The sequence below is a fragment of the Camelus ferus genome, chromosome 22 (genome assembly GCF_009834535.1).
Source record: "Camelus ferus isolate YT-003-E chromosome 22, BCGSAC_Cfer_1.0, whole genome shotgun sequence".
In the NCBI taxonomy this organism is placed as follows: domain Eukaryota; kingdom Metazoa; phylum Chordata; class Mammalia; order Artiodactyla; family Camelidae; genus Camelus; species Camelus ferus.
Genome location: NC_045717.1, coordinates 19,685,192 through 19,710,454, shown reverse-complemented (window position 1 = coordinate 19,710,454; position 25,263 = coordinate 19,685,192). Strand labels below are relative to the sequence as shown.

Sequence of the window (25,263 nt, the reverse complement as noted above, 5' to 3'; positions counted from 1 at the left end):
AGTCCGACCCAGGCCCGCGGGCAGGCGGGGACCTGCCAGGCTGGGTCGGGCCGGGCAGGGCCTGGCAGGACGTAGCTCCAGAGCGGCTGGGTGGGGCCGGGCCAGGCGGCCGTGGGGGCCCCGGGGGCGGCGACCGGGGCTGGTCGGGACTAGCCGTTCGGGGGCCCTGGCGCGCCCTGGGACCTGGCAGATACCCGGGCTCCCGGCTGCAGGCCGGGGGCCCCAGGACAGGGCTGACCACACCCCTTCCTGTGCCCTAATATGGGCGTCGAGGAGAGACTCCGGGGGCCGCCCCGCCCCCAGTCCTGCCCGCGGACTCCAGCCTGTTGCCAAGGCGACCAGGCCCCGCTCCCCGTGAGTCCCCCTCTGTCGGGCCAATGGAATCGTCCCCGGACCGCCAGCCTCCACAATCGCCTGCCGGCGCCGAGGGCTGAACCATTGTTGGGTGGGGGTCGGTGACTGGAGGCCTCAGCAGCTGGGCGTGTTCGGCGCACCCTCGTCTCCTGGGGGTCTCAAGCCTAGGTTCCTCTTCCGAGGCTCTGAACGCAGCTGGACCCAGGGTGGGGCGCATGGTCCCGTAGGATTCGAGTGACGGAGGCAGGGCCGGGCTCCTTCCCCCGGGGCTGTTGCCACACTTCCTGCCGCAGCGCTCTTTCCCCAGCCTGTTTCTAAGGAAGGAGTGGGGTTGGGCGACCGCGCCCCGGCCGTCGGGCTGGGTCTAGGCACCAGGAGCCGACACGGTATCAGTCAAGCCCTGGGTCACTGGGGGAGGGCTTTGAGGTGGGAACAGAGTATACAGGCACCTAGAGTTCACCCACGAGAAGGGGTGCCGATCATGGAAGATCCAGCAGTCCTTGTCCCCAGGATCCACAAAGACCCCTCCTTCTTTTATGTCTCAACCGGGCACCCTCTGTCAGTGTCATCTCAGCTCTGAAGGAGTGCCCTGACCTTTCTAATTATCCTTCATCGGGGCTTCAAAGGTGAGCCCAGTGACCCCCCAACCTCTGACAGTGTCCCAATCTTCTACTCCACGTATTTTCCTTGACTCAGTATACCCCAGGACCCTCACCCACTCTCTGCATATCTAGATTCCCCCAATTCTTTCCCATTCCCACTTGTGGGGGACTCAGTCTCTCCCAGGGACTCCAGGACCCCTACTCATTTTTTTGCATAGTGGGGTTCTCCAGCCACTCCCGTGTACCCCTTTGGTCTCTCCTCCTCACTTTTCCTGGGGTCAGTTCCTCCCGTGAAAATTCCAGTCCTTTAACCCTTCTGGACTCAGGACAACTACTCAATTCCTGAGTCAGGCGTCTCCCTACCCTTCCTGGGGCTACCCTGCTTAGCTCTCCTGTCTCTCCTTTGCGGGATCTCTCAGTGCATTCTCAGCCCTTCAGCCCCTCTGGGATACTCCGGATCCCTCAGGCCTTCAGCGCGCCCTCCAGGACCACCCCCTCAACACACACACACTTGCTCTGTACCAGTTCCTCCTAACCCTCATTGCGTATTCCAGGGAAATTATCGGCCTCCCTGGAGCCTCTCCCCGTGTGTCTCAGACCTCTCCAGCACCCCCTTCGTTGTGCACCCCAGGGTCCCCTGAGCCCCTCCCCCTGCAGCCTTGCCGAGCCACCCAGCCCGTGGCCGCTGTTTACAAGGACACGCGCTTCCTGACAGTGACGCGAGCCGCCTCCTCCCCTTCCCCACGCTCCAGGAGGGGGGCGCGGGGGCCTGGCTCCGGCGACGGCCAATCGGAGTGCACTTCCGCAGCTGACAATCGCCGTATAAAGGCTTGTGGCTCCGGCTGAGCGGCTGGGACCTTGAGCGCGGCCAGGCCACCATCGGAGCCAGCTGGGAGCAGGGAGCAAGGGGGAAGCGACACCAAGAAAGCGAGCGCACTAGAGAGGGGTAGGGGGGCTCGAGAAGCCGCACAGAGCTTCCGCGCACTGCCGCCGCTGGCCTCTCCCAGCCTGTGCCAGCCCCTAGGAACCCGCGTCCAGCCACCCAGTCCAGCTACCGCCGCGGACAGCGCGCCGCTCGCTGCAGCGAGGCCCGGGGCGGCCCCGCAGGGACCCCCTCAGACCGCCCGGGCCGGCCGGATGTGCACTAAAATGGAACAGCCCTTCTACCACGACGACTCATACGCAGCGGCGGGATACGGCCGGACTCCTGGCGGCCTCTCTCTACACGACTACAAACTCCTGAAACCCAGCCTGGCGCTCAACCTGGCCGACCCCTACCGAAATCTCAAAGCACCCGGGGCGCGGGGTCCCGGCCCAGAGGGCAGCGGTGGCGGCAGCTACTTTTCCGGCCAGGGCTCAGACACAGGCGCGTCGCTCAAGCTCGCCTCATCGGAGCTGGAGCGCCTGATCGTCCCCAACAGCAACGGCGTGATCACGACAACGCCCACGCCTCCGGGACAGTACTTTTACCCCCGCGGGGGTGGCAGCGGTGGAGGTGCGGGGGGCGCAGGGGGCGGCGTCACCGAGGAGCAGGAAGGCTTCGCCGACGGCTTTGTAAAAGCCCTGGACGACCTGCACAAGATGAACCACGTGACACCCCCCAACGTGTCCCTGGGCGCCAGCGGGGGTCCCCCGGCCGGGCCCGCGGGTGTCTACGCCGGCCCGGAGCCGCCTCCCGTCTACACCAACCTCAGCAGCTATTCTCCAGCCTCTGCGCCCTCCGGAGGCGCCGGGACCGCCGTCGGCACTGGGAGCTCATACCCGACGGCCACCATCAGCTACCTCCCACACGCGCCGCCCTTCGCCGGTGGCCACCCTGCGCAGCTGGGCCTGGGTCGCGGCGCCTCCACCTTCAAGGAGGAACCGCAGACCGTGCCTGAGGCGCGCAGTCGCGACGCCACGCCGCCAGTGTCCCCCATCAACATGGAAGACCAGGAGCGCATCAAAGTAGAGCGCAAGCGGCTGCGGAACCGGCTGGCGGCCACTAAGTGCCGGAAGCGGAAGCTGGAGCGTATCGCGCGCCTGGAGGACAAGGTGAAGACACTCAAGGCCGAGAACGCGGGGCTGTCCAGCACTGCCGGCCTCCTCCGGGAGCAGGTGGCCCAGCTCAAACAGAAGGTCATGACCCACGTCAGCAACGGCTGCCAGCTGCTGCTTGGGGTCAAGGGACACGCCTTCTGAGCGCCCCCCCCATACCCCCTCCTTACGGACATTTCCCCAGCCTGGACGGCTGGGCGCCCGCCTCCCATGGGGCAAGGGGGCAGGCGGTGGGCACCGGCCTTGGGACCTGGGGGCGCCGCAAACCACACTGGACTCCTGCTCGCCCGCTCTGCGCCCAGTCCTTCCACCTCGACGTTTACAAGCCCCCCTTCCACGTTTTTTGTATGTTTTTTTTTCTTGCTGGAAAGACTCAATTCATATTGGATATAATATATTTGTGTATTTAACAGGGAGGGGAGGAGGGGGCGATGGCGGCGGAGCTGGCCCCGCCGCCTGGTACTCAAGCCCGCGGGGATACTGGGGAGGGGACCTCCGCCCCCTGCCCTCCCCCTCTGCAACGTACTGTGGAAAAGAAACACGCACTTGTTATCTAAAGAGTTTATTTTGATGTGTTTGTGTGTGTGTGTGCGTTTGTTGTTCGGACTTTTTATTGAATCTATTTAAGTAAAGAAAAAAAAGGTTCTTTATTAATTTCTGTTGTCTTTTTTTCCAAGCCGGGCGGGCGGAGGGAAGAGTACTGGGCGGCCCCCAACCCACTGCTGTTTGTGCCTCGTTCTAGTACGTGTCATCCTCGCCAGCTCTGTTCAGGCATCTTGCGGCCCCACTTCAGGTGTCCAACCCTTCTTGCGTCCCCTCATCTTCCAGGTTGGGAGGTCCAGCGCGGTTACGCGGTCCAGCCAGCCAGCACCAGAGGCCGGGATGCCTGGGGCGAAACGCGCAGTGCGCGGGCGCGGCCCCGCCCAGCCGCGCGCGCCGGGGCTTTCCCCGCTGACGCAGCGGAAGCGCTGTCCAAACATGGGCCGATTCTGCCCAGTGACGCGACGGCGGTCTCCGGGCAGATTCCGGGAATCCCCTCCCCCGCTCTGCCGGGCAGGGCCGCGGCGCCGGGAAGGGGGCCGGGATTTTCCCAGGCAGAAGGCTGCCGAGGCCCGGAAAGCCCCAGGCCTGGGTCCAGAGAGTCCGCGGTGGGCGGGCCGCGCTCCTGAGCTCTGGGAGCCACCCCAGATTCTCCCCACATCGGGCTGGCGCCTGGGCCCTGTCGCGCCCACGCCTGCTCCGTCTGACCTGACCCGGGCGGGGGGTTGCAGTTGCCTGCGCGTCGTGACTGCCGCGGTCCCCCCACCCCCGCCAGGAAGGGCGGTGCCCGTCTGCCAGTTTCCCCTCCCGGGTGCCAGGCCTGGAGCGGGGCGACTGCCAGGTCTGGTCCTGCCGGGGCGGCTGCTTGGGCCGCCGGGCGCCGCCGCCGCCGCCGCCGCCGCCGCCGCCCTCGCATGGGGCTGCTTCCCCCGTAGCTGGGACGGGTGGAGGGAGGCTGGTGAGCCCCGAGGGGGTCTGGTTGGCTTTGGAGCTGGAGGCCCCCAGAGCAGCAGAGGGAAACACAGGCCAAGAAACCAGGCCACAGGGGCGAGGTGGGTTAAAACAGACGCTTTATTAATTCATTTATAAAATACTGAACAACCTGGCCTTGGTGTCAATCTTGGACCAGGGCAGACAGACAATAAACAAGCAAACATGATTCGGAGATGGTGGTAAGTGCTAGGAAGAGAAAAAACTGGTCAAAGTAGTAGTGATGGGGCAGGAGAGGTGAGCTGCTTTGAGCTGAGAATGGATGGGGAATATGAACCTTTAATGAAGTGATTTTTCAGATTTGAAGTCAAGCCCCGAGAATCCTGAGTAACAGCTCTCTGGGCAGAGGGAACGGCACATGCAAAGTTCCTGTGGCCTGAACAAATCAGCCTGTTAAAGAACAGCAAGAAGCCAGTGTGCTGCAATGGAGTGAACCAGGAAGGGAGAGATGAGGTCAGGGAAGATCACGCAGGGCCTTGGGGAGTGTAGATAAAACTCCAAGGCTGAGAAGAGTGACCTTGGAGCATATTAGGGTGGGTAGCAATATTAATAATGGGCCTATGGATTAAATACACATATCAATCTTGTTCTGTGGAAGGAAATGGGGGCTTAGAGTGGGAAAGCCACTCCCCTGAACATGCACAGCATCAAACTGCACTCCTTCTAACACTGTCTTGCTCCTAACACCTGCCTTCCAGCTTCACTCTCATCCTTCCACTCCCGGGGCAGATGGAAAGCCCTTCCAATCTGGGGTGGGGCAGAACTTGCAGGAGGGACTATGTGTGTACATCAAGTTCCCACTCTTGGTTCTGCTCTCAGGATTGAGTCCCCACCTTCTTTCAGCCCCAGGGACCTGGTCCTAATAACCATTAACAGGGCCCTGAGCTTCACATACTTTTAGATCCCTTTTAACGTGTATAGTGATGTGGGTTGGTTGTCTTTATTCCCAATTTGCTGTTGAAGAGACCCAGGGAAGATCACAGCTCTTAAGAGGCATTTGAACCCAAGCTGGTTGTTGACAAGGTGCGAGTGCTGCCCTGAGTAGCCAGGTTTCAGGTTGTAAGGCAGCCTGGGACTTGCTCCCTGCAAGGGGCAAACAGCGCCACCTTCCTCACTCCCCAACCGCCTTCAGGCCAAGGAAAAAGAGGAAGAGTAAGCGCTGAGCGTGAGGTGCGACTGCCACCTTGTGGTGGAGATCAGTAACTACAGTCAGTTTCCCAGACCAGAGCCTGGAGAAAGGGGGCGGGGAGTGGTGTGGTACCACACCAGGACAAACCACACGAACACAGACTTAACTGTCCCGAACACTTTATTGGTCACGTCTAGGCCTGTGCCCTGGGAGGGGGTCACCATTCACCAGCTCCCAGCTGGGAGCTTGAGAAGGCCTTGGCCTAGCCCTTTAGGGCCATGGACTGTAGAGTCTGAAGGGGCAGGTCTGGCCTTTCGTGGGTCAGCTCAAGGCACCCAGACAGGGGCACAGATGGGGGCCAAGACCCAAGCTTGCCACCTGTCTGCCAGCCTAGTTGTGTTTGGAGAAATATTCCTTGCTGTCATCCACATTGGGCTTGATTGTGTCACTGCCTGGCTTCCAGCCAGCAGGACAGACTGGAAAGACAGAGATGCACATGTGAGGTTAAAGGGCCATATTCAAGGTAGGGCCATAGTGAGGGGACAGATAGGCAAAGCAAGAGCATGAGTTGCAGAAGAAAAAGCCTGGAGCCGAGTGTTCCAGGCCCAAGACCATGCTGCATGGAGAAGCCCTCCAAACCCAGCTGCAGGATTTTCTGGCTGACATTTTAACTTCCTTTTTGGCTCCTTTCATCCCATCTTTCTCTCTCAGCCCCAGCCCCACTGGACTTCGAGGGCCTGGCTGTGATCAGGTTGTGTCCTTCACATGAGAAGATACTCTGATCCAACTAACATTAAAGCCTGCCTGGGACACTCATTCTCAAATACCTTCTATAGATTTCTATTACCTCCCAGCTCCCCAGTCTCATATTGGGGTATTTCCCCCACCAGACTAGAAACTTCCTGGCTTCCGGCCTTGAGCTGAATCTTCTTTGGGGCCCTCACATCCATCCCACACGGGTGATAAGCAGGCAATGAATGTACGCACGCATGATAGAGGGGCTGCATAGGTACCCACGTGTGAACATGTCAGTGTGTGTGTCTGCTCACCTTCCCCGTGCTCATCTGTGTACTGGAAGGCCTGGACCAGCCGCAGAGCCTCGTCCACGGAGCGTCCCACGGGCAAATCATTGATAGTGATCTGGCGAAGGATACCCTTGCCATCGATGATAAAGAGGCCCCTAAGATATCAGGGTTCATAGTGAGGAGCTGGGGCTCCCACTATTAGGGCTAGGGGAGGGAGTATCGACTTCCTGCTAGCCACAGGGTTAGGGGCAAGGAGGGCATCACCCAAGAGTGGTCCCCTCACCCTGACACCCTGAGGACAGGGGCTTCCTGAGGCTGCCACAGTACCTGTAGGCGATGCCCTCGTCTTCCTTTAGCACACCATAATCACGGGACAAGCTTCTGGTTACATCAGCCAGCAGGGGGATGTTCAGGGGGCCCAAGCCTCCCTCCTTCCGAGGGGTGTTGATCCTAGGGGTGGGGAAGACAGGGCTGGGACCTCAGGATGCCTGGCACAGCAAAGTCCTCACCATGCGGGCCTGGGTGTGATAAGGGCTGGAGAGGGAGTGCTGGAGGTGAGCGATAAGGGGCTTTGGAGTAAGGCCTGGGGAGCCCCACCCATCCCACCCTGAAGTGGGTGCAAGGGCTGTTTCCTCCAGCTGGGAAGACTAAGCTAATACTCTAGCAAATGGCTTCACATGTGCTTGTGGCTGCCTGCATCTTGGGGCAGAGAACCTGCCTTAGTCTCTATCCTTCTATCTTTATCTCTGTGTTCTGGCGCCCATCCCTTCACTCTCTTGAACTGGAGTTTTCACCTTATTGAAATAGTTCTTGGGAGGGAGACTGGTGTTGCCCTAAGTGAGATAAAACATCTGCAACTCTCTAGGCCTCCCGACTAGTTTCCAAATGCTAATTGTCATCATCGTTAAAGACTTTGGACATCACTATTTCCATTATTTTCAAGATGCGAAAGGGAGGCGCAGAGATTGAACACTGGCCACGAGAACACACAGCTCCGACCCTATGGACGGGCAGGTTTAGCTGCACCCTCCCTCCTTGCTGGTCCCCACTCATACCAAGCCAGGTGGGTGAACTGAGAGTCGACGGAGACCCCCAGCACCTCGCAGCCCAGCTTGTGGAACTCCTCAGCATGCTCACTGAAAGCGATGATCTCCGTGGGGCACACAAAGGTGAAGTCCAGCGGGTAGAAAAAGAGAACCAAGTATTTCCCTGGGGAACGGGGTGCGAATAGACAAGGAGTGAGGGCTCAGTGCCTCTAATGCCTGTGCTCCGCCCCCACCAGGCTCCCCTCCAGGCCGCCCTCACCTCTGTAGTCTGAAAGCTTCACCTCCTTGAAGGCGCCATCTACCACGGCGGTGGCCTGGAACTCGGGGGCGTGCTTTCCGATGTGCGCGTTGCCTGAAGCCATGACTGAAAGCTGAGACCCACCCCCTCCTGGTCAGTACGCCCGGGAGGACCCTTTGTCCTCGCTCCCCAAGGTCACGAGGCGGGCTGGGCCCAGTTACTGAGTCAGAGCGGCGGAGGCAACAGCAGCACTGCCCTGCACCCTCTCCGGGACCAGGTCCACACGGCCTTGAGACTTTGGGAGACCCACCCCCCTGGACAGCGAGAGCGGCGGGACAGCTGCCGCCCGGCCCCTCGTTTGCGCGTCGGCCTGAGCGCGGCCGCGCAAGCCCACCGGCCCAGCAGGAGACGCCGCGAGCAGGGGGCGGGGAGCCTGGGGATGCGGCCTGTACTCCAAGGCTCTGGCCTCGGTTTTCCCCGCAAGCACAAAGGCAGTCGCTAGGGTGGGCGGAAAATAAAGGCAGCCAGCGCTGAGGCCTGGATGGAGCCTGGGCTGCACCAAGGGGGATCGAGGCAGCCCGGTGCACTCGAGGTGTTCATACCTGCGTGGGCAAGGGCGTGGCGCGCGGAGCAGCAGATGCGCGGACTCGCTCTCTCAGCGCCAAGTGCACCCTGGGCCGCGGAGCCTTTTATGCCCGGCCCGAACCATGACGCGCAGGGAGGGGGGGTGGGCGGACGAGCCGGGCGGTCGGGTCCACTGCAACCGCAGGGGAGGGGAAGCGGGGCTGGTCGCATCCACGCGCCAGCGGGCCGCGGGGGGAGACGAGCAGCCGTGGGCCCCGACCACTGCACCCTTCCGCGGGGGTGGTGTGGGGCGCCGCAGACTGCGCGCGGGGCTCCTCTTTGGAGCGCGCCGGGGTCGGTTGGAGTCGGGCATGGCCTGGAGCCGGGCGGCGCTACTGCTGCCGCCTCTGATGCTCCTGCTGCTGGCGACCCCTGTCCAGGTCTCCCCCGACTACCATTACTTCGGCGAGCAGGGCGAAGGGGACATCTGGGAGCAGCTGCGGCTGCAGCATCAGGAGAAAGGTAACCGCAGGCCGCGGGTATGACTGTGAGGAATGGTGCCCCATTTTCCTACTTCACCAGGTGGCTGCAAATAGACCCTCCTCCAGGGACTGCAAATCTCTGCCCAACTGCGCCGTGGCGGCGCCATTCGGGCTGGTTAGTTTTCTCTGAGGCTTAGTTTTCTCACCTGTAAATTGAGACAGAGACTGTCTTTAAGCAGCTTACACGGGGAGACGGGACACGGGCAGGCAATAAATACCGAAGCAGACATACCCTTAAAGTCATGGGTAGTACTGGGAAGGGCGGAGATAGAGAAGGAAGGGTGCAGGTAAACTTCTGAACTCAGAGAAGGCCCGGCTGAAGAAAGATACCCAATGCAGCCAGATGCCAAGCAAAAGACGAAAATGCGAAGATTTAGGGGGAAGAGTGCGCCAGGGAGTCAGAACAGCAAGTGCCAAGGTCAAAGTCATGACAGGGGAATGGAAAGAGGCCAGTATTGTCTGGCTGAGGCTTGGTGAGTACATGAGGTGTCAGGACTTTGTGAACCACAGAGTTAGGCTAAGACCTGTCAACTCAGGCCTTATGGAGGGAGGAATCAGTAAAAGAACAGTTGTAAAGGGCCTCTCATAAATGTTGCAGCTGCTTTGAAAGTGATCACAATAATTGTTTTTGTATTACATGTGAGCACATCGCCAGGGGCTTTAAGTACCTTCATTATGCCAGTTATGTCATTTAATTTACCACCTGACAACGCTGCTGGTCAGGTGACACTTTGTCCATTGGACAGACTCATGATCACGCCCCTGAAGAGATAGGAGTCACCTTCAGATTGTGGACACCAACTGGACAGGCAGGCACAGGTGGGAAGTGTTATTTTGCAGTCCGTCTGGGCCACTCACCAGATATGTGAGCTTGGAAGGGCGGCTTGCTCTCTAGCTATGAGTTTCCTCACCTGGGACTAATGGGAAGATTAAATGAGATAATCTATGGTGGGGTACTGGCAGAGGCACAGCCCGGCAAACATGAACAGCTGTTATGTGTTAGTGTCTTTATCCTCCTCCCTCCCTAGAGGGGGAGGGGATAGGTTCCCCTCTACCTGGCCCTCCATCCTTAGAATTGGGAGACTCTGTCCTTGGCCCGTGGGGAAAGTGGCGCTGTTTCTGCGACCTGGGCAAGCAGGAGCGCAGCCGCGAGGTGCTGGGCACAGCGCCGGGCCCGGTGTTCATGGACAGCGAGAATCTGGTGCAGGTGCGGCCCTGCCGGCAACAAGATTGTACATCCTGCAAGCCGATCGACTGCAGCTGGAGGCCCTGAGCCCGGGTGAGAATCGGGCGCAGAGGAGGTGGGGCCGGGAAGGGCTGGCGAGTCAGGGGCCGCGGGTTCCCAGGGTGGGCAGGGAGAGGGGAAAGGGCTGTTGGGGGCGGGTAAGAGCGGGCACCGGAAAGGAAAACGAAGTCTGGGGCTTGATCGCGGTGTGGGATGGGAGAGCTGAGTCAGGAGATGTGAGCCCCGCTGATATCCGAGGAGAAAGGAAGAAAGGTTGTGGGGCCGGAGAGGGGAAAACGGAGCTGGAGGAACTGGGACCCTGGTGAGGAACAGAAATCCACAGGCCGAGGGCGTGAGCCCCGCTGAAAGCAGGGAATCGAAAGAGACGTGCCGCGCGGTGGACAAATCTAGGAGGCGTGCTTCTCGCTAAGATGGGGGAGAGGGAGAAGGGTGGTATGGGGGGTGCACCCCGAGTTGGGGGGAAGGAGCCTGCGTGGTGGGTGGAGACTCTGAGCCGAGTCTTTAGAAGTCTGCGGTCTTGGTTCGGGGAGTCTTAGCCCGAATGAGAGAGAGGGTAGTACCAGGCAAGGGGAGGGGGGCGCTCCGGATGAGCGACAGAGAGGGTCAGTTGGGGAACTCCAAGAATGAAGGTTTGAGCTCCATGGGAGCGGGGATTCCTAGTCCACGGGTCTTAGACTGTGTGGAGTGGCAGGGACCGCGAGTACAAAGTGCCTGAAACCAGATGGGGGACAGGAATTCAGCGATACAGACACCGTATTCTGGGAGTATAGTGGTATTTGAACTTCTAGGCCCTGACCGAATCGGGTCCTCCAAGGCCCGCCTCAATTTCCCTTTTATTTCCCTCCCATCCCACTAGCTCCGGCGGGCGAAGCTCCAGAGACACCGGGGCGAAGCTTGGAAAGCGACCCCACCCACTCCGTTCCCCAAACCGAGAGCTCGGCTGTCTGTCCCCGGAACTACAATTCCCAGGAAGCCGCACGGCAGCGGCGCCGGCGCCGGCTGCGCAAACGTCAACGGCGGCGGGAACGTTGGGGGCGTGTCCCGCGCGCCGATTGGTCGAGAGCTAGCGCTGCTACGGAGCCCGCGGAAAACGCGCGGCAAGACCTTTGTTTGGAGACGTCGTTCTTGCGGCTGGTGGTGGCGGCAGAGGCAGCATGGATCTCAGCGAGCTGGAGAGAGACAATACGGGCCGCTGTCGCCTGAACTCACCTGTGCCCGCTGTGTGCCGCAAGGAGCCCTGCGTACTGGGCATCGATGAAGCGGGCCGGGGCCCTGTGCTGGGTGCGCCCCCAGGGCCGGGTCGGGGAGGGGCGTGATGAGGGGGATGCAAGTTTCCCTGAAACAGGAGCCGGAATTGCACCGGACTCAGGGAAGGGGAGGGGTAATAGTGGTGATGGGCACGACATTGGTGATGGCTCCAAAAAATAGCGGTGATAATGAAATAATAGGGACGGCGACTTTCATGGGCTCACTTGTTGGACCTCCGCTTCCCCAGGGCCCATGGTCTATGCCATCTGCTATTGCCCCCTGACCCGCCTGGCAGATCTGGAAGCCCTGAAAGTGGCAGGTGAGCCCTGGGGTACATCTAGGGAGGGGGGCTCCTGGGCATATGCAGGGGCGGGTGCAGGCTGGAGCGGGAGAGCAGAAACTAGGTGAACTAGCCGCTTTCCTTCTCTCCCAACCCTCCTCCCAGACTCAAAGACCCTGTCGGAGAGCGAGCGGTTCAGGCTCTTTGCGAAAATGGAGGAGGACGGGGACTTTGTGGGCTGGGCACTGGATGTGCTGTCTCCAAACCTCATCTCTACCAGCATGCTTGGGCGGTGAGGGGGGCCCCGGGGTGGAGGGGCAGACAGCATGGGCTGGAAGGGATGAGTGGCTGGAACGAGGTTGACTGAGCTCTGTTCCCCATCGTAGGGTCAAATACAACCTGAACTCCCTGTCCCATGATACAGCCACTGGGCTGGTGCGGTATGCGTTAGACCAGGGTGTGAAAGTGGCCCAGGTAAGCTAACTGTTGGATTACCCTCATTTAATCACCTCACTAGGGTATAAAAGGGCAGTGGATGATTCAGCATCAGACATACCTGGAGTCCCTCAAGAACATTTGTTACTGCTGTCGATGTCCTACTGTTTTTCTTATCCTAAATGTGTGCCGCACTGAGAACCATAGTGGAGTCCCCAGCCTCACCCCCATCTCATCTGTCTCCATGTCTTAAAAGCTCACTGTCCAGAACAAATCCCCCATCTGTTCACCTGCCCACAGTCTCTGTCCTAACCCAGGGCACCCTCCCCTCCTGGATGCCTGCCCCATCCTCCTCCAGCCCTCTCCCCTACAGTGTGCTCCCCACGAAGCAGACAGTTGTCTTTTTAAAATGTAAATCTCGGCATTTAATTTTCTGATCAAAGTGGAAGTTAAATCAGGAAAATTCACAGGCAAGTGGGGAATGAGGTTAAATCACCAGAGAGAAATGTAAGTTGGCATTGCATCAAGTGCTCTGAGGCAAAGAACAGAATGTCTTGAAAGAATACCAAGGACGCATGCACTTGAGATAGAGAATGTATAAAGGGAGGCCTTGCTGAGGAGGTGGCTGAGGTCCAGGACTGGAATGTGAAGCTGATATAGTAACTGAAGCAGACAAGGACCCTGCCCTCAGGGGTTCATGACCAAGTTGGGGAGACGATGAGCAGCTGGGAAACAAATAACAAAGGTGATTTTTGAGAATAACAACAGCTATGGAGATCACTTTTCCTGTTACCTTTCTGACCTCATCTCTGCTCCAGCCATGTGGTCTCTGTACCACTGTTCAGCATATTTGATATGGTCCCACCTCAAGTCCTTTGCACTAGCTGTTCCCGCTGCCTAGAATACTCTTTCCCAGATCTTTCCATAGCTCATTCCTTTATCTCTTTCAGATCTTTATTCGCATGGCACCAGTTCACAGTGACCTTCCCTGAACAGGCCCAAAATTTTAAAAATGGTAACCCCTTCAAGATCTCCCTTATGCTTTATTATTTATTCTGTTTCTTGTTTGTGGCCCTCACCAGAGTGTCCATTCCATGAGGCTAGGGGTTTTTGTCTGGCATGTTCACTGCTGTGTCCCCAGCACCTAGAGCAGACTATGGCATGCAGTAGGTTTTCAATAAATGTCGAATGGATATAGTGTGATCAGGAAAAGCCTCTTTGGGATGTGATGTTTGAGCTGAGACCCCAGGAGAAAGATACAGCCTGGGCACCAGCTGAGAGAAGAGTATTCCAGGCAGTGGGAACAGCAAGTGCAAAGGCCTTGAAACTGGATCACCTGCACAGTTGTTTTTCCAGATGTTGTTCAATGAATACATTTCTGTCACTGTGGCAGGTGTTTGTGGACACTGTCGGGCCTCCGGAGACGTATCAGAAGTGGCTTCAGCAGCGCTTTCCTGGCATTGAGGTGACAGTCAAGGCCAAAGCAGACGCCCTCTTCCCTGTGGTCAGCGCTGCCAGTATCTGTGCCAAGGTTAGGCCCCCTCTGGTCATGGTCAGCTCCCAGTATCCCCCTGGGCAGGAGGCAGGCGTGGCGGTTTCATGGGGAGGGAGATCCCAAGTGCCTGTCTTGCCTGCAGGTGGCCCGTGACCAGGCTGTGAAGAACTGGCAGTTTGTGGAAAAACTGCGGGACCTGGATGCTGATTATGGCTCAGGCTACCCCAATGGTGAGCAGACAGCAGTGACAATAACATAGTGACGGTGTGCTTCTGAGCTTTTCTAAGTTATTCTGCTCACCCTGTTCTGTAGCAGGAGAGGCTGAGGTCCAGAGGGGGCGGGGTGGTGGTGGCTGGAGGCTACTTTTAGCCAACATGTGGCAGAGCTGGATTCCAGCTGGCAGGCTCCGTCTTCCCTTCTCCCTCCCTCCCTCTGCTGTCTCTGAAGCCCCAGTGAAGGACCGAGCCCCATCATAGGTATCTGGCCATTTGTTAAGGGGAGAGGAGCAGGGAGGGGATACTGATTCACATCCAGTGGCCCCAGCTTAAGTCCATTGTTTCTCTTCATTATGGGGCTCAATCTCCTTGTCTGTGCAGTGGAAGTGATCGTGGCATCTCAGCCCCTACAAGGATACACAAGGGCAGATGCAAAGATTCAGTGGCTGGGTTTAAGGATCCCTCTGGCACTTGGGTGGCACAGCCCAGCCAGTCTGTAGTTGGAATGTATGTGAGGCCAAAGTGAGGAAACCTGGTCCAGGCCAAAGAGATTGGGCAGTGTTCAGTGCTAACAGCACCTGGTATGTGCCCTACAGAGCTGAGCCCTGGGAATTTGTCCATAAGCAAGACAAACAAGGACCTTCCTGTGCCCACTGAGTTCGTGGTTACCAGGGAGAAATGGGCATTACCCTAGTCCCTCATGATCCACAAATGCTGGCTTAAGGCCTGTTGTCCTTGGAGAAGTAAAGGAGGTGTCTCAGAGGCAGTCTTCCTAAACTGCACCTTGAGCAACTGTTGGTTAGAGAGTCAGGGGGAATTGCCTGTGCAAAGGTCCTGAGGTAGGAAGATGTTTCAGACAGTGGGTAGTGCCTCAGGGACTCCAGAGGAGGCCTGAGATGAGGTGGCAGGCCACAGGTGCCAGGCTGAGAAGCTGCATCATTATGGCAGGGCTCAGGGCTATCACATTGTTCACCCTACCCTTCCCTCAGATCCCAAGACAAAAGCATGGTTGAGGAAGCACGTGGACCCTGTGTTCGGCTTCCCCCAGTTTGTCCGGTTCAGTTGGCGCACAGCCCAGAGCATCCTGGAGACAGAGGCAGAAGATGTTACATGGTAGGTGTCCTGGAGGTGGTGTGAGGAAGGAGGGTGAGAGGCCAGGGGTCAGCCCTGGCTGGGAGGGCTGATCCCCAGAAATGGTCAGTGTTGCCGTCTCTCTCCTACAGGGAGGACTCGCAGACAGGGGATCAGGAGGGACTCGGGAGGATCAAGTCCTACTTCAGTGAAAGCCCCCGAACCCGCCCCCACCTCCCCCATCGCTACTTCCAGGAACGCGGCCTGGAGTCAGCCACCACTCTCTAGGTTGCCAGTCTGTACCCCATTTACCCCCCCCCCCCCACCGTTTGATTAAAATTGTTGAAGGAAACCTAAGTGTGGGAGTTCTCCTTGGGGACCAGATGTAGGGGTGGGAATATGCTCCGTCTGCATCTGGACCCAGTTGCTGACTTCTGGAACATAAAGGATGGGCACTGGTTGATTGATGTGACTTGCTTTTTAAAGTGTGCAACATATTTGTATGATGCAGAATTAGAAAGGAGTACGTTGAGAAGCTTCCCTCCCATCCTACTCTCAGCACAGTGGTAGGCTTCCTGGGATGTCTGTCCTTTTGGGGCTGCTGTACCAAAATACCACAGCCTGGCAGTTTGTAAACAACAGCTAGTTACTGCTCAGTTTGGAGGCTGGAAGTCCAAGATCAGGTTATGAACATGATTGGGGTTTGGTGAGGGTTCTCCTCCAGGTCTCAGACTGCCGACTTGCTGTGTCCTCACATGGTGGAAGGGGTGGGGAATCTCTGTGGGGTCCCTAATCCCACTCGTGAGAGCCCCACACTCATGACCTAATCACCTCCTTCAGGCCCCACTCGAAACACCATCTTCTATGGGGGTAGGATTTCAACATAAGAATTTGGATGGGGACACAAATACTCAGACCATAGCAGGTACCTTCTAGGTCTTTCTGGAGTTATTCTGGCATGTTACAAATATATGTATGGATACATCTTAACTGAAGGGTTCTTTTTTTACACAAATGGAAATAGTATCCGTTAGATTGTGCACATAACTCTTTTCACTGGGTGTATTTTGGAGATAATTCCAAATAGGTGTCTAAAAACCTTCCTCGTTCCCATGACAGCTACAGATTCCTCCATGGCATGACTGTCCTATAGTTTATTTAATACCTCTTAATAGATATTGAGTTGTCCCCCAGCTTGCTGTTAAACGTGTACAGCAGGGAGTGACAGGTTTGCCATCATTTTTCACACTTTAATCTGTAGGATAAATTCCCAGAGGTAGGATTGCTGGATTAGAAGGTCTATGTGGTTTGTTATTTGGGGATAGATTTCCAAATTCCCCTCTGTGGAGACTTATACTCAGTGGCACTCCCACCAGCAATGTAAGTGAGCACTTGTTTCCTTCACAGTCTTGCCGGCACCGGGACAGGTTTATCTCACTCCATGAGAGGTATGGAAGTCAAGTGGCTCAACAACATCAAAGACATCATTTTTTAAATCCATCTTCTATTTTGCCAGTTAAAGTTTTTTTGTTTTTGTTTTTGTTTTTTGCCTCTCATAGTCCCAAGATGGCTGCCACAGCCCCAGACATCACATCCCAACCTCCAAAGGCCTCATCTCCAGGCAGCCACTCTGTCTCTTCCTGGCTGAAAGTAGGACACATCTACATCTGAAGGAATCCCTGGCAAGGGGAATGGAATACCTTGCGTAAAGAGCCAAAAATAGGTACCTGGGAGGGAGGGAGAGACTCCCATCCCCATCCCTTGACTCCACCCCCGACTACCTTGACTTGAACGGAGGGATTTTACTGGAAAGGAAGAGGGAATGTCTTTTGGTTTTTTAAATAAATGCTCTGATGGCAGAAGCCAAGGGCATTGTGGGAGTATTATTCATGGAGCGTGTATTAGTCTGCCAAAGCTGTCATAGGAAAGTGTCATAGACTAGGGGACTGAAACAATACAACTTAATTTCCTCACAGTTCTGGAAGCTAAAATTCCAAGATGAAGGCGTCAGAACAGGATTGCTTTCTTTTTTTTTTTTCTTTATATTTTTATGGGGGGTGGGTAACTAGATTTTTTTTAATTTATTTATTTTAATGGAGTACTGGGGATTGAACCCAGGACGTGCTAAGCATGCGCTCTACCACTGAGCTGTGTGTCCCATCTGTGTGTCGCCCCCCCCCCCCACCGCTGACCCCATTGGTCTCTTCTGAGGCTTCTCTCCTTGGGTTGTAAATAGCCATCTTCCTGTCTTCACATGGTCTTCTGTTTGTGTGTCTGTGTCCTAATCTCTGTGAGGACTCCAGTCATGTTGGATTAGGACCTGCCCATAGGACCTCATTTTACTTACTCTAAAGGTTTATCTTTAAATATAGTTACATTCTGAGGTACTGGGGGTTAGAGCTTCAACATGAAATTTCTTTTTTTTTTTGGCGGCAGGGGTAGGGGGTACGATTCAGCCCATAACAGAGCACCTCTGCACTGTGTACATGTCCTGTGCTGGACACGGGGAAGCCAGTGCTGACCAGCCAGAAAGGGTCCTAAACCTCCCATTGAGGACCAGAGGGCCCTTGGAGTGCACATGCGGCGGCCAGCTCTGGCCTGGGGCTTGTAGGGTCTGAGGACCTGAGTGGCCAAGATCTGATGGTTGAGGGCGCAGAACAGAAAACAGGAGGGTGAAGGGGGCTCTAGACAGTGGGAAGAGCAAGTTCAGAGACCCCGGGATGAGAAGACCCAGCTGCATGAAGGACCTGGAGCGGAGGTGATGAGGGCGGGCCTTGGAGAGGATCTCTGACTACCCCATTTTTCCACCTGAAGATATCTATTCACGCCTCAGCCTGTGGTTATCATTGTAGTTGCAAAACGTTACAGAACCTGATTCCATTTGTGATTCTGCCCTTTTCTATGCTATAAATGTGGAGTACCTCAGCCTTGCCTCTTTCCCTCTCAGAATTATTAGAATTACAGTTCATCTTGAAATTATAGGCCCTTCTGACTGCTGATAGAATTTGACTTGGTAAGATAAGAAAGAATTGGTAATGTTCCCCTCTTTTCTTGCAGCTGGTGTAACTGGCGAATACTTCTAACACATGTCTAGGGATCCCTGGCTATTCTGAGTGGTATTCCCAGGCCAGCAGCATCAAGTTCACCAGGGAGTTAGAAAAGAGGAGCTCGAGTCCCACACCAAACCTGCCAAAGATCCTCAGGGTCTTGTTTAAAATGAGGTTGATAGCAACCTGAAAGTTTCAAGTGGACAGCCTTCTGGGTTATTCCTCTGATTCCCTCTCATTCACCCCCTCTGCCCATCTTTCAGTTCCTGTCCCAAGGTCCTCACTGGTGCCCCTCACCTCCAGTCTCAGCCCCGCCCTGCCCTGCCGGCAAGTGGCAGGCAAGGGTGTCAGTCTGATGGGTCTTCCCCTGCTTAAACCTGGGGCTCTCACACCCCTTATCATCAGCTCACAGCACCTACTCCTGGCATTCAAGGCCTTCTGTGATTTGACTCCAGCTCCCATGCTTTGTTCCAGGCTCACCAAGCAGCTGGGAGTTCCCAGAACCTGAAATTTTCAGGCCTGCTTGAAGTGCCCTTTGCTGTGGCTTGGTCCTCTGCCTGGAGACCCTTTAAAGGCTTATCTCACTCCTCTTCCTTGAATGCCTGCTTATCCTCCTTGTCACAATAACAGTGCATATGTGACATCATCAACAACAACAGTGATCATGGATGATGCCTACATTTATTGAGTGTTAATTACATGCCAGGCATTTTCTGAGCATTTTATTTGACATCCCTCCCATTAGGAGGTGGAGTCTAGGACACCTCCCTTTTGAGTAGGAGCTGCCTTTAGTGACGCATATTAGTGAACAGAAAGCAGAGGTGACATTGTGTGACTTCTAAGGCTAAGTGGTCAAAGGTGAGACAACTTCCACGTGGCTCTCTTTCTTGGCACACTTGCCTTGGGAACCCAGACACCACGTTATGAGGAAGCCCAAGCCACTGGGATAGGCCACGGGTAGCTATTCTGGCTGACAGCCACAGCTGAGGTTGATGGCAAGAGCCAGTACCAACCACCAGATATGTGAATGAGGAAGCCTTCAAGGTGACTCCAGCCCCAGCCACTACCTGCAGTTGCATGAGAGACCTTGAGGGAGAACCACCCAGCTAAGCCCAGACAAACTCCAGAACCGTGAAAGATAATGATTGTTGTTTTACAAAAAAGCCCCTCTAAGCTGGGAGTTGTTACACAGTGATGCATAATCAGAACAACTTGCGTTAACTCGTTTAATTCTCCCAACAACCCCATGAGAGGAACGATTATCCCCATTTTACAGATGAAGCTGATGCTCGTAAGTGCTGGGCAACATGCCCAAAGTTACAGAATGAGTAAATAGAACTGGCATGTGAATCCAGGTAGATGTACTACAGAGTCAGTCATGACCACCGATTTCTGTGGTCAGTGTCTCTAGATTCCCTGGTCAGCACTCCTTCCCCTTCTGGTTCCAGCACCTGACTTTCTTTTGGGGGGACACCCCCATCATCGGTCCACATGGTTCAGTTGGAACTCACCCCACCAGGGGCCTTCAGGTGCAAGCGTAACCCAGATTGGGCCAGTGAGAGCACAGCATCCCCCTTGACTCAGTTACTGGTGCTGGGCTTAGAGGAGGCTGGGTCGGTGAGAGCCAGCCCTAGGAACTTGGCTGGTTTTATGGAGAAATAAGCCCATTTTAATCACTAGAATCATGGAGTTGCTGGTCTATCTTTGCTACTGTGAGGAGATCCTGTCCCAGACTAGAGCCAAGGAAAAAATACAGGTAGATTCCTGATATCATTTAAGAACCTAGATACAGCCATTCCTGAAGCTTATTACTGTCTTGGCTAAAGGCACTTTGAGTTGAGTTTGTCTCTTGCACCTGAAAATGCCTGTCTGCTACTCTCCCAATGGGATACTTCTTAGGCTGTTTCATCTTCCCTGAGGGCAGGGATCTGTTTTAGTACAGTGCCTGGACAAAGGAGGCATCCATCAATCTTGCTCTATTGAACAGAACTAAAAGGGTTATTGCCCCTGTTTTCTACGTGAGGAAACAGGCTCTCCTAGGGCCTTTGGACAAGGAGGGGGATTAAGTATAGTGCTTACAACCCAAAAGTTCAGTACTTTGCTTTAGGTCCAGGAATGGAATTTGGGATAAGGGGAGGAATGAAAGAAGAAGGCATTATGCCAGACACCGTTGGGGCTGCTTAATCAGAGGGGAAGTCTGTAAGGGGTGTCTGGAGGTCTGTACAAGTTAGGAAGCTTCTTGGTGGGACTGGTGGCACACAGTGGGAGAGCACACCTGCTCCCCTTGTTAGTCCTTTCTGGACCGCTTCTCATTTTTGTCACCTGGATATTCCAAGTTGTGACAAATACTCCAGGATATAGGCTATCCATCACTCACATGCTCGTGTGAATCAGTTGCTAACTTTAGGAGCTGAAGATTAGATGTAAGACAACTATCACTTTCTGGCAACTATCCTTCCCACCTATTTTCCCCAAGAAGTAGCTACATTGCGTGCTCTGACGACTTTATTAAGGGCGAGAGGGAAAAAAACGAATTACAATTGGGTTATTTTTCAAGTAACCTGGGGAGGGGTGAGTCTCTGGGGCCCCAAGGAGGAAGGATAGGACTCTGGAAACTAGAAGGCAGGGAGAGAGGAGTGGAACTCTGGGTGCCATGGGCTGGGCGAGGCGAGGGTGGGAGTGGGGTGAAGAGGAGGGGCGCATCTTCCATCCAAGGCCACGCGCCCGCTAGGGGCCGCTGCCGCTTCCACTGCCACTCCCGCTGCCCGCAGCGTCCAGGATCGAGGTTCGAGGGCGGCGGGACCGCCGGAAAGTGATTTCCCTGGGCCATCGTCCGAGTCTGGGACCCGGTAGCACCGAGATGGAAATGTTGAGGCAGTTACTGGAGCCAGGATCCGCCACTGGTAGCGCGTAGCCAAGAACCGAGAGGCAAAGCTCCGTTCCATCAGCGAAAGTCTGGGGAAAGGGGTGGAGTTAAGTCCTGAGTGGGCGCAGTCCAGATGCCCTGGGGGCGGGTGCGCGATTTTAGGGCAGGCAAGTCCTGCCTCTAGGTCCTCCCGGGAATCTGGGGGCAGGGCCATAGTGGGGATGGGGCCTTGGAGAGGGCGAGTTCGTACTGGGTCCCAGGGGACTCGGGTAGGGACGAGCCAGATTAAGACTGGGGCCTTGGGTGACTATACGTAGAAAAAAGAAAAAAAAAATTGGGGCCTTGGGGAAAGTGACTCGGGCCTCTGGGCCTTCCAGGGGGAGCTGTGGACGGGCCTAGAGCGGAGACGGTCCTTTGGGAGGGCATATCTGGACCTAGTGGGCCTTAGGGGGCTACAGGAGTATCCTACTTTGGAGACTGGGCTGTGGAAGGGGGAAGAATGGGAGCAGGGGGCCTTGGAAGTGCCAGTCCAGACTCTGGGACCTAGACGGGTTAATCCAGGACATAGCAAGGGGAAGTCTCAATCTCTTCCCTGCTTCTTCTGTCCCATGCTCACCTGCCCATAGGTAGTGCAGCCAGGGTCGCAACCCCTCTTTTCTAGGAGTGGCAGCCAAGTCGGACTGCAGGTGATATCACTTTCGCAGGTGGAAAACCTGGGGATGGTGTGTGGAAAGGAGGGTAAAGGCTCTGTAGTCACGTCCTAGTAGGATTCCTGCTCTCCAGGGCTTCGCACTGGGTGTGTCTCTTTCCCAGATCCAGGCCCCGCCTCTTAGAACCATTCCCCTGTGGAAGCCGTCCTCCAGATTTCAGCCCGCCCCACATTGTACTTACCCAGATATTGTCACTTCCTGAAAGTCTCAGACCATCTATTCTAGCCCGGCCAGCCCTACCCTTTTAGCTTCTCTTTTAATCAAGACGCCCTCCCCTTAAAAAAGTAAAAGAGCTCCCTGGAAGATTGGCCACTCCTCCGTACTGCCAGTCTTTAAAGCAGAGGTCCATAGGCTCCGCCCCTTTCTACCTAGCTTCTAAATCCTAGGGCTCATCTTTAGGACCTTGGCGACGTTGGACACAGGCCACGCCCCTTCAGGCACCCAGAGGATCAAGATTCAGATCCCTCATTTGGCTCCGCCCAAAGCATAGGCCACACCCCTCACGCCCCGCCTCTCCTACCAGGCATCGCAGAGCTCTGAGCAGAGCGGCTGCGTCTGGCGTACCCCCAATAGCAGCAGGTGGAAGCGACTGCGGAGGGCAACTTGGAGGTGTCCCAGGAAGGATTCGCACCTGGACATCGGGAGAGACAGGCCCGGATGGGTCAGGATGAGCCAGGGTTCTACCCCTGCTGGGGGCAACTGAAGCAAAGAACACAAGAAAATGTTGGGGGTTGCTGTACTCACCCTGGGCTCAGCTCCACACAGCCCTCCGGGATGATCCCAGGGCCCAAAGCCAATGGTGTGTCCATCTCTGAGGGACGAGAGGGCCATGGAGAAGGGGACTCCTGTGGTGGTCTTGGATCCTCAGGTAGGGTTGGGGAATCAAGGCCTGGGGTTCCCCTGAATAGGGGATACTCCCATTATATGTCCTCCCAAACATAAAACTTAAAGACACTTTGCTTGGGATGCAAATGAAGTTTCAAGTAATAATACTTATCATAAGCAGCTTATTTATTACATCTCTGGTAGTGATATAAGTTCTCATATGCTTACATACACCTGTTTACAACATCCCTAGGAACTGGATGTATTATTTCTCCCCCTTTCTTAGTGGCCCACATGAAGCCCAGAGAGGTTAAGTGATTTTCCCAGGCTACACAGCTATGAAATGGCAGAGCTGGGATTTGAACCTAGGCAATTTATACTCTTTAACCATCATTCTTCAGCACTAGACCCAGGTGCCCCCTCTGGTCACCCTAAGCCTCTCTTATAAGGAAATTATGGCATTATGGTTGAGTTGGGGTTTCTGGATGTTAGAGGTTAGTCAGAGTCTGGAATGCTTACCTGCCAGGTGCAGCTGGCCTTTGCCCAGATTGGCTACCAGCCTATGGTGTCTCTGGGACCTAGCTGGGAGTGGGTGGCTCCCTCCATAAGCCCCCAACAGGATCCATGCCAGGGTCAGTTGTAGGGCCCAGGCCAGGCCCCTGGGTGGAGTGCGACCCCTGCAGGCCATGTCCACCTGAGATAAGAATCAGCTAGGATACGGGGTGAGCTTCAGCTGTCCCTTTCTGGTAGCTCAGTGTGGCAACTTTCTGATGCACACCCAGGAGACAGTGCCAGGCAGAACAGAGAATGGGAAGCTGATAAGGAGGCAATAGCCAAGGATTCTCAAATCCCAGGGGGCCACCAAGGCCTGTCTCTGACCCAGAAACACCCCCCACCATCAAACCATATCCCCTGCATCCCTTCAGGCATAAGTTTCCTCACCCCCATTTGACCATGGTTCCCCCAAAACACAAAGAAGGATCTCCCACCCTGCTCCATTCTCCGAACTAAGGGGACCTTCCCAGATATTCCAATCCCCCCCTGTCCAGTAATTCTTCTCTCTCTTCTGTCTAGTCTCCTCCCTCCCTCTTGATCCTCGCTGGCCCCTCTCATGGTCACCTTCTCTTGGCCCACAATCGGCTTAGGGACTGCCACCTAGGGCTGGACCTTTGGAGCCAAGCTTAGCTGTGGCAGGATTCGGGTTCTGCCGCTGGGGTCCAAAGGCCCCAGGGCAGGGGAAAATGGAGGTCTGTGGAAACAAAAGCAGTTCCCTCCCCACCTCTGCCCGCTCTGGCCACCCCTCACCTGTTAGCGGGACTGGAGTCTAGGGCGCTGCTGAAACACCTCAGGGTCAAATCCAGGAAATAGTGACAGCTGAAAGGGGCGTGGTTTGATGCAGGGGAGGGGTTTCCCATCGCCCTGCCCTCTGCTCCAGCTGACCTAAGGCCAGAGGATCTGGCTGGTGTGTTTATATATCCTTGTGTTTGCCATTATGTTGAATTTATGACTTGAAATCTGTATATGTGTGGGGAGTGGATGTGTGTAATTGGATGAGGCTGTGCTTGTGTGTCTGTGTACGTACTGAGTGTGTATGTGTGTTTGTTCTGTGAGGGTATGCTTATGGGGGTCTTTTGAGGGGTGTGTGTGTTCAAAATCTGGGTAAAGAGGTCTGCACGTGTTCTCAGCCAAGTGTGTCCATTTGAGTAAGAGTCAGATAACACAGGGGAGGAGGATGTATGATGAGGATGGGTGTCCTGCAAAAGAATTGTGGATAGGTCAGTGGATAAGTGTTGTTGACCATCAATGTTCACAATGAGTGGACAGAGAGGTGTTGTCATGTTTGGAGAGGGTGTGTGTCTCCTTCTGAAACGTATATGAATGTGTGTGTCTGTTCCTTTGCAGCTTCTGTGAATGTGTGTCTTATGCAAACATTCCCTCAATTCATTTGAGAAACAATTATTGAGCACCTATTGTGTGCAGGTTCTGGGGATGCAGTATAGTGGCTAAGACATGGAAATCTCAACCCTCACAGAATTGACAGTCTAGTGGGAAAGTCCAATAAGAAAAACAGCCCTCCGGTGTGTATGTGTGTCCATGTTTGTATTTTGGATGAGAGTTTGTGTGTAGCTGAGCTTCCCTTGGTTTGGGGATGGTGTGTGTGTGCTTGTGTTTGTTGAGTGTTTGTAGTATTATTTGTGTGTGCCTGTATTTTCTAAGTGTGTTTATATCTGTGTTTTCTAAGTATGTGTTTACATGTGTATTTGCAGAATGTGAGTTTACTAGTATATGTGTTTGTGTGTTTGCTGAATCTGTGTTTGTATTCTTTATGTGTTTGCAGAGGGCTCTCTGCGTGTGCTAAGTGCATATTTGCAAATGTTTGCATGTGTTTGTATGTGAATTTGCATTTGCTGAGTATGTATTTGTATGTGTGTGTATTTGTAGAATGTGTGTTTTGTGGAGTATGTGTTTGCCGAGTGTGTGAATAGGTGTATGTGAGTCTGTTTGTTGAGCACGTGTTGGTATGATTCTGTTTGTGTGTATGTTTGCAGAGTGTGTATGTGTGCCTGTGCTTGTAGACTGTCCATACGTGTTTTAGTGAGCAGTGACCGCTACCACAAATCTCTCTCCCTCTCCTCTGGGACTAGTGCAGAGTTTTTGTCTATCTTTTTTACCAACGTATACTCCCAGATGCCAGAACACTGGTTTGCACACAGTAGGTGCTCAATACTTGTTGAGTAAACGAATCAGGAGGCATTGT

The 25,263-nt window shown here is 55.1% G+C and overlaps 4 protein-coding genes across 7 annotated transcripts; 2 read left to right on the top strand and 2 right to left on the bottom strand.

Annotated features, from left to right (window-relative positions):
• Positions 1–1,798: 1,798 nt before the first annotated feature.
• JUNB (JunB proto-oncogene, AP-1 transcription factor subunit) lies at positions 1,799–3,647 on the top strand. The gene has a single exon (XM_032465519.1). The coding sequence runs from the start codon at positions 2,094–2,096 to the stop codon at positions 3,135–3,137; it is 1,044 nt and encodes a 347-aa protein (XP_032321410.1). The 5' UTR covers positions 1,799–2,093; the 3' UTR covers positions 3,138–3,647.
• Positions 3,648–5,814: 2,167 nt separating this feature from the next.
• On the bottom strand, positions 5,815–8,695 carry PRDX2 (peroxiredoxin 2). Its single transcript, XM_032465518.1, has 6 exons — positions 8,564–8,695; positions 7,983–8,094; positions 7,733–7,886; positions 7,005–7,127; positions 6,702–6,832; positions 5,815–6,128 (listed from the first exon to the last, which is right to left on the bottom strand). Exons 2-6 carry the CDS (start codon positions 8,083–8,085, stop codon positions 6,043–6,045), a joined length of 597 nt encoding a protein of 198 aa, XP_032321409.1. The 5' UTR covers positions 8,086–8,094; positions 8,564–8,695; the 3' UTR covers positions 5,815–6,042.
• An 82-nt stretch (positions 8,696–8,777) lies between these two features.
• Positions 8,778–16,849, top strand: RNASEH2A (ribonuclease H2 subunit A). Of its 4 annotated transcripts, none has more exons than XM_032465516.1 (10): positions 8,778–9,047; positions 10,141–10,346; positions 11,170–11,594; positions 11,809–11,880; positions 12,007–12,133; positions 12,228–12,315; positions 13,670–13,807; positions 13,914–14,001; positions 14,976–15,099; positions 16,617–16,849. In XM_032465516.1, the coding sequence occupies exons 3-10, from the start codon at positions 11,468–11,470 to the stop codon at positions 16,726–16,728; spliced, it is 876 nt and encodes a 291-aa protein (XP_032321407.1). In that variant the 5' UTR covers positions 8,778–9,047; positions 10,141–10,346; positions 11,170–11,467; the 3' UTR covers positions 16,729–16,849. The 4 variants fall into 4 exon arrangements, with proteins under 4 accessions (XP_032321407.1, XP_032321408.1, XP_032321406.1 ...); XM_032465517.1 differs by lacking the exon at positions 16,617–16,849 and adding an exon at positions 15,188–15,409 and having other exon boundaries at positions 8,780–9,047; XM_032465515.1 differs by lacking the exon at positions 16,617–16,849 and adding an exon at positions 15,210–15,409 and having other exon boundaries at positions 8,785–9,047.
• Positions 16,850–20,633: 3,784 nt separating this feature from the next.
• Positions 20,634–23,626, bottom strand: RTBDN (retbindin). Its single transcript, XM_006175382.3, has 5 exons — positions 23,025–23,626; positions 22,425–22,491; positions 22,201–22,311; positions 21,587–21,683; positions 20,634–21,059 (listed from the first exon to the last, which is right to left on the bottom strand). The coding sequence occupies exons 1-5, from the start codon at positions 23,191–23,193 to the stop codon at positions 20,832–20,834; spliced, it is 672 nt and encodes a 223-aa protein (XP_006175444.1). The 5' UTR covers positions 23,194–23,626; the 3' UTR covers positions 20,634–20,831.
• Between the last annotated feature and the right edge of the window lie 1,637 nt (positions 23,627–25,263).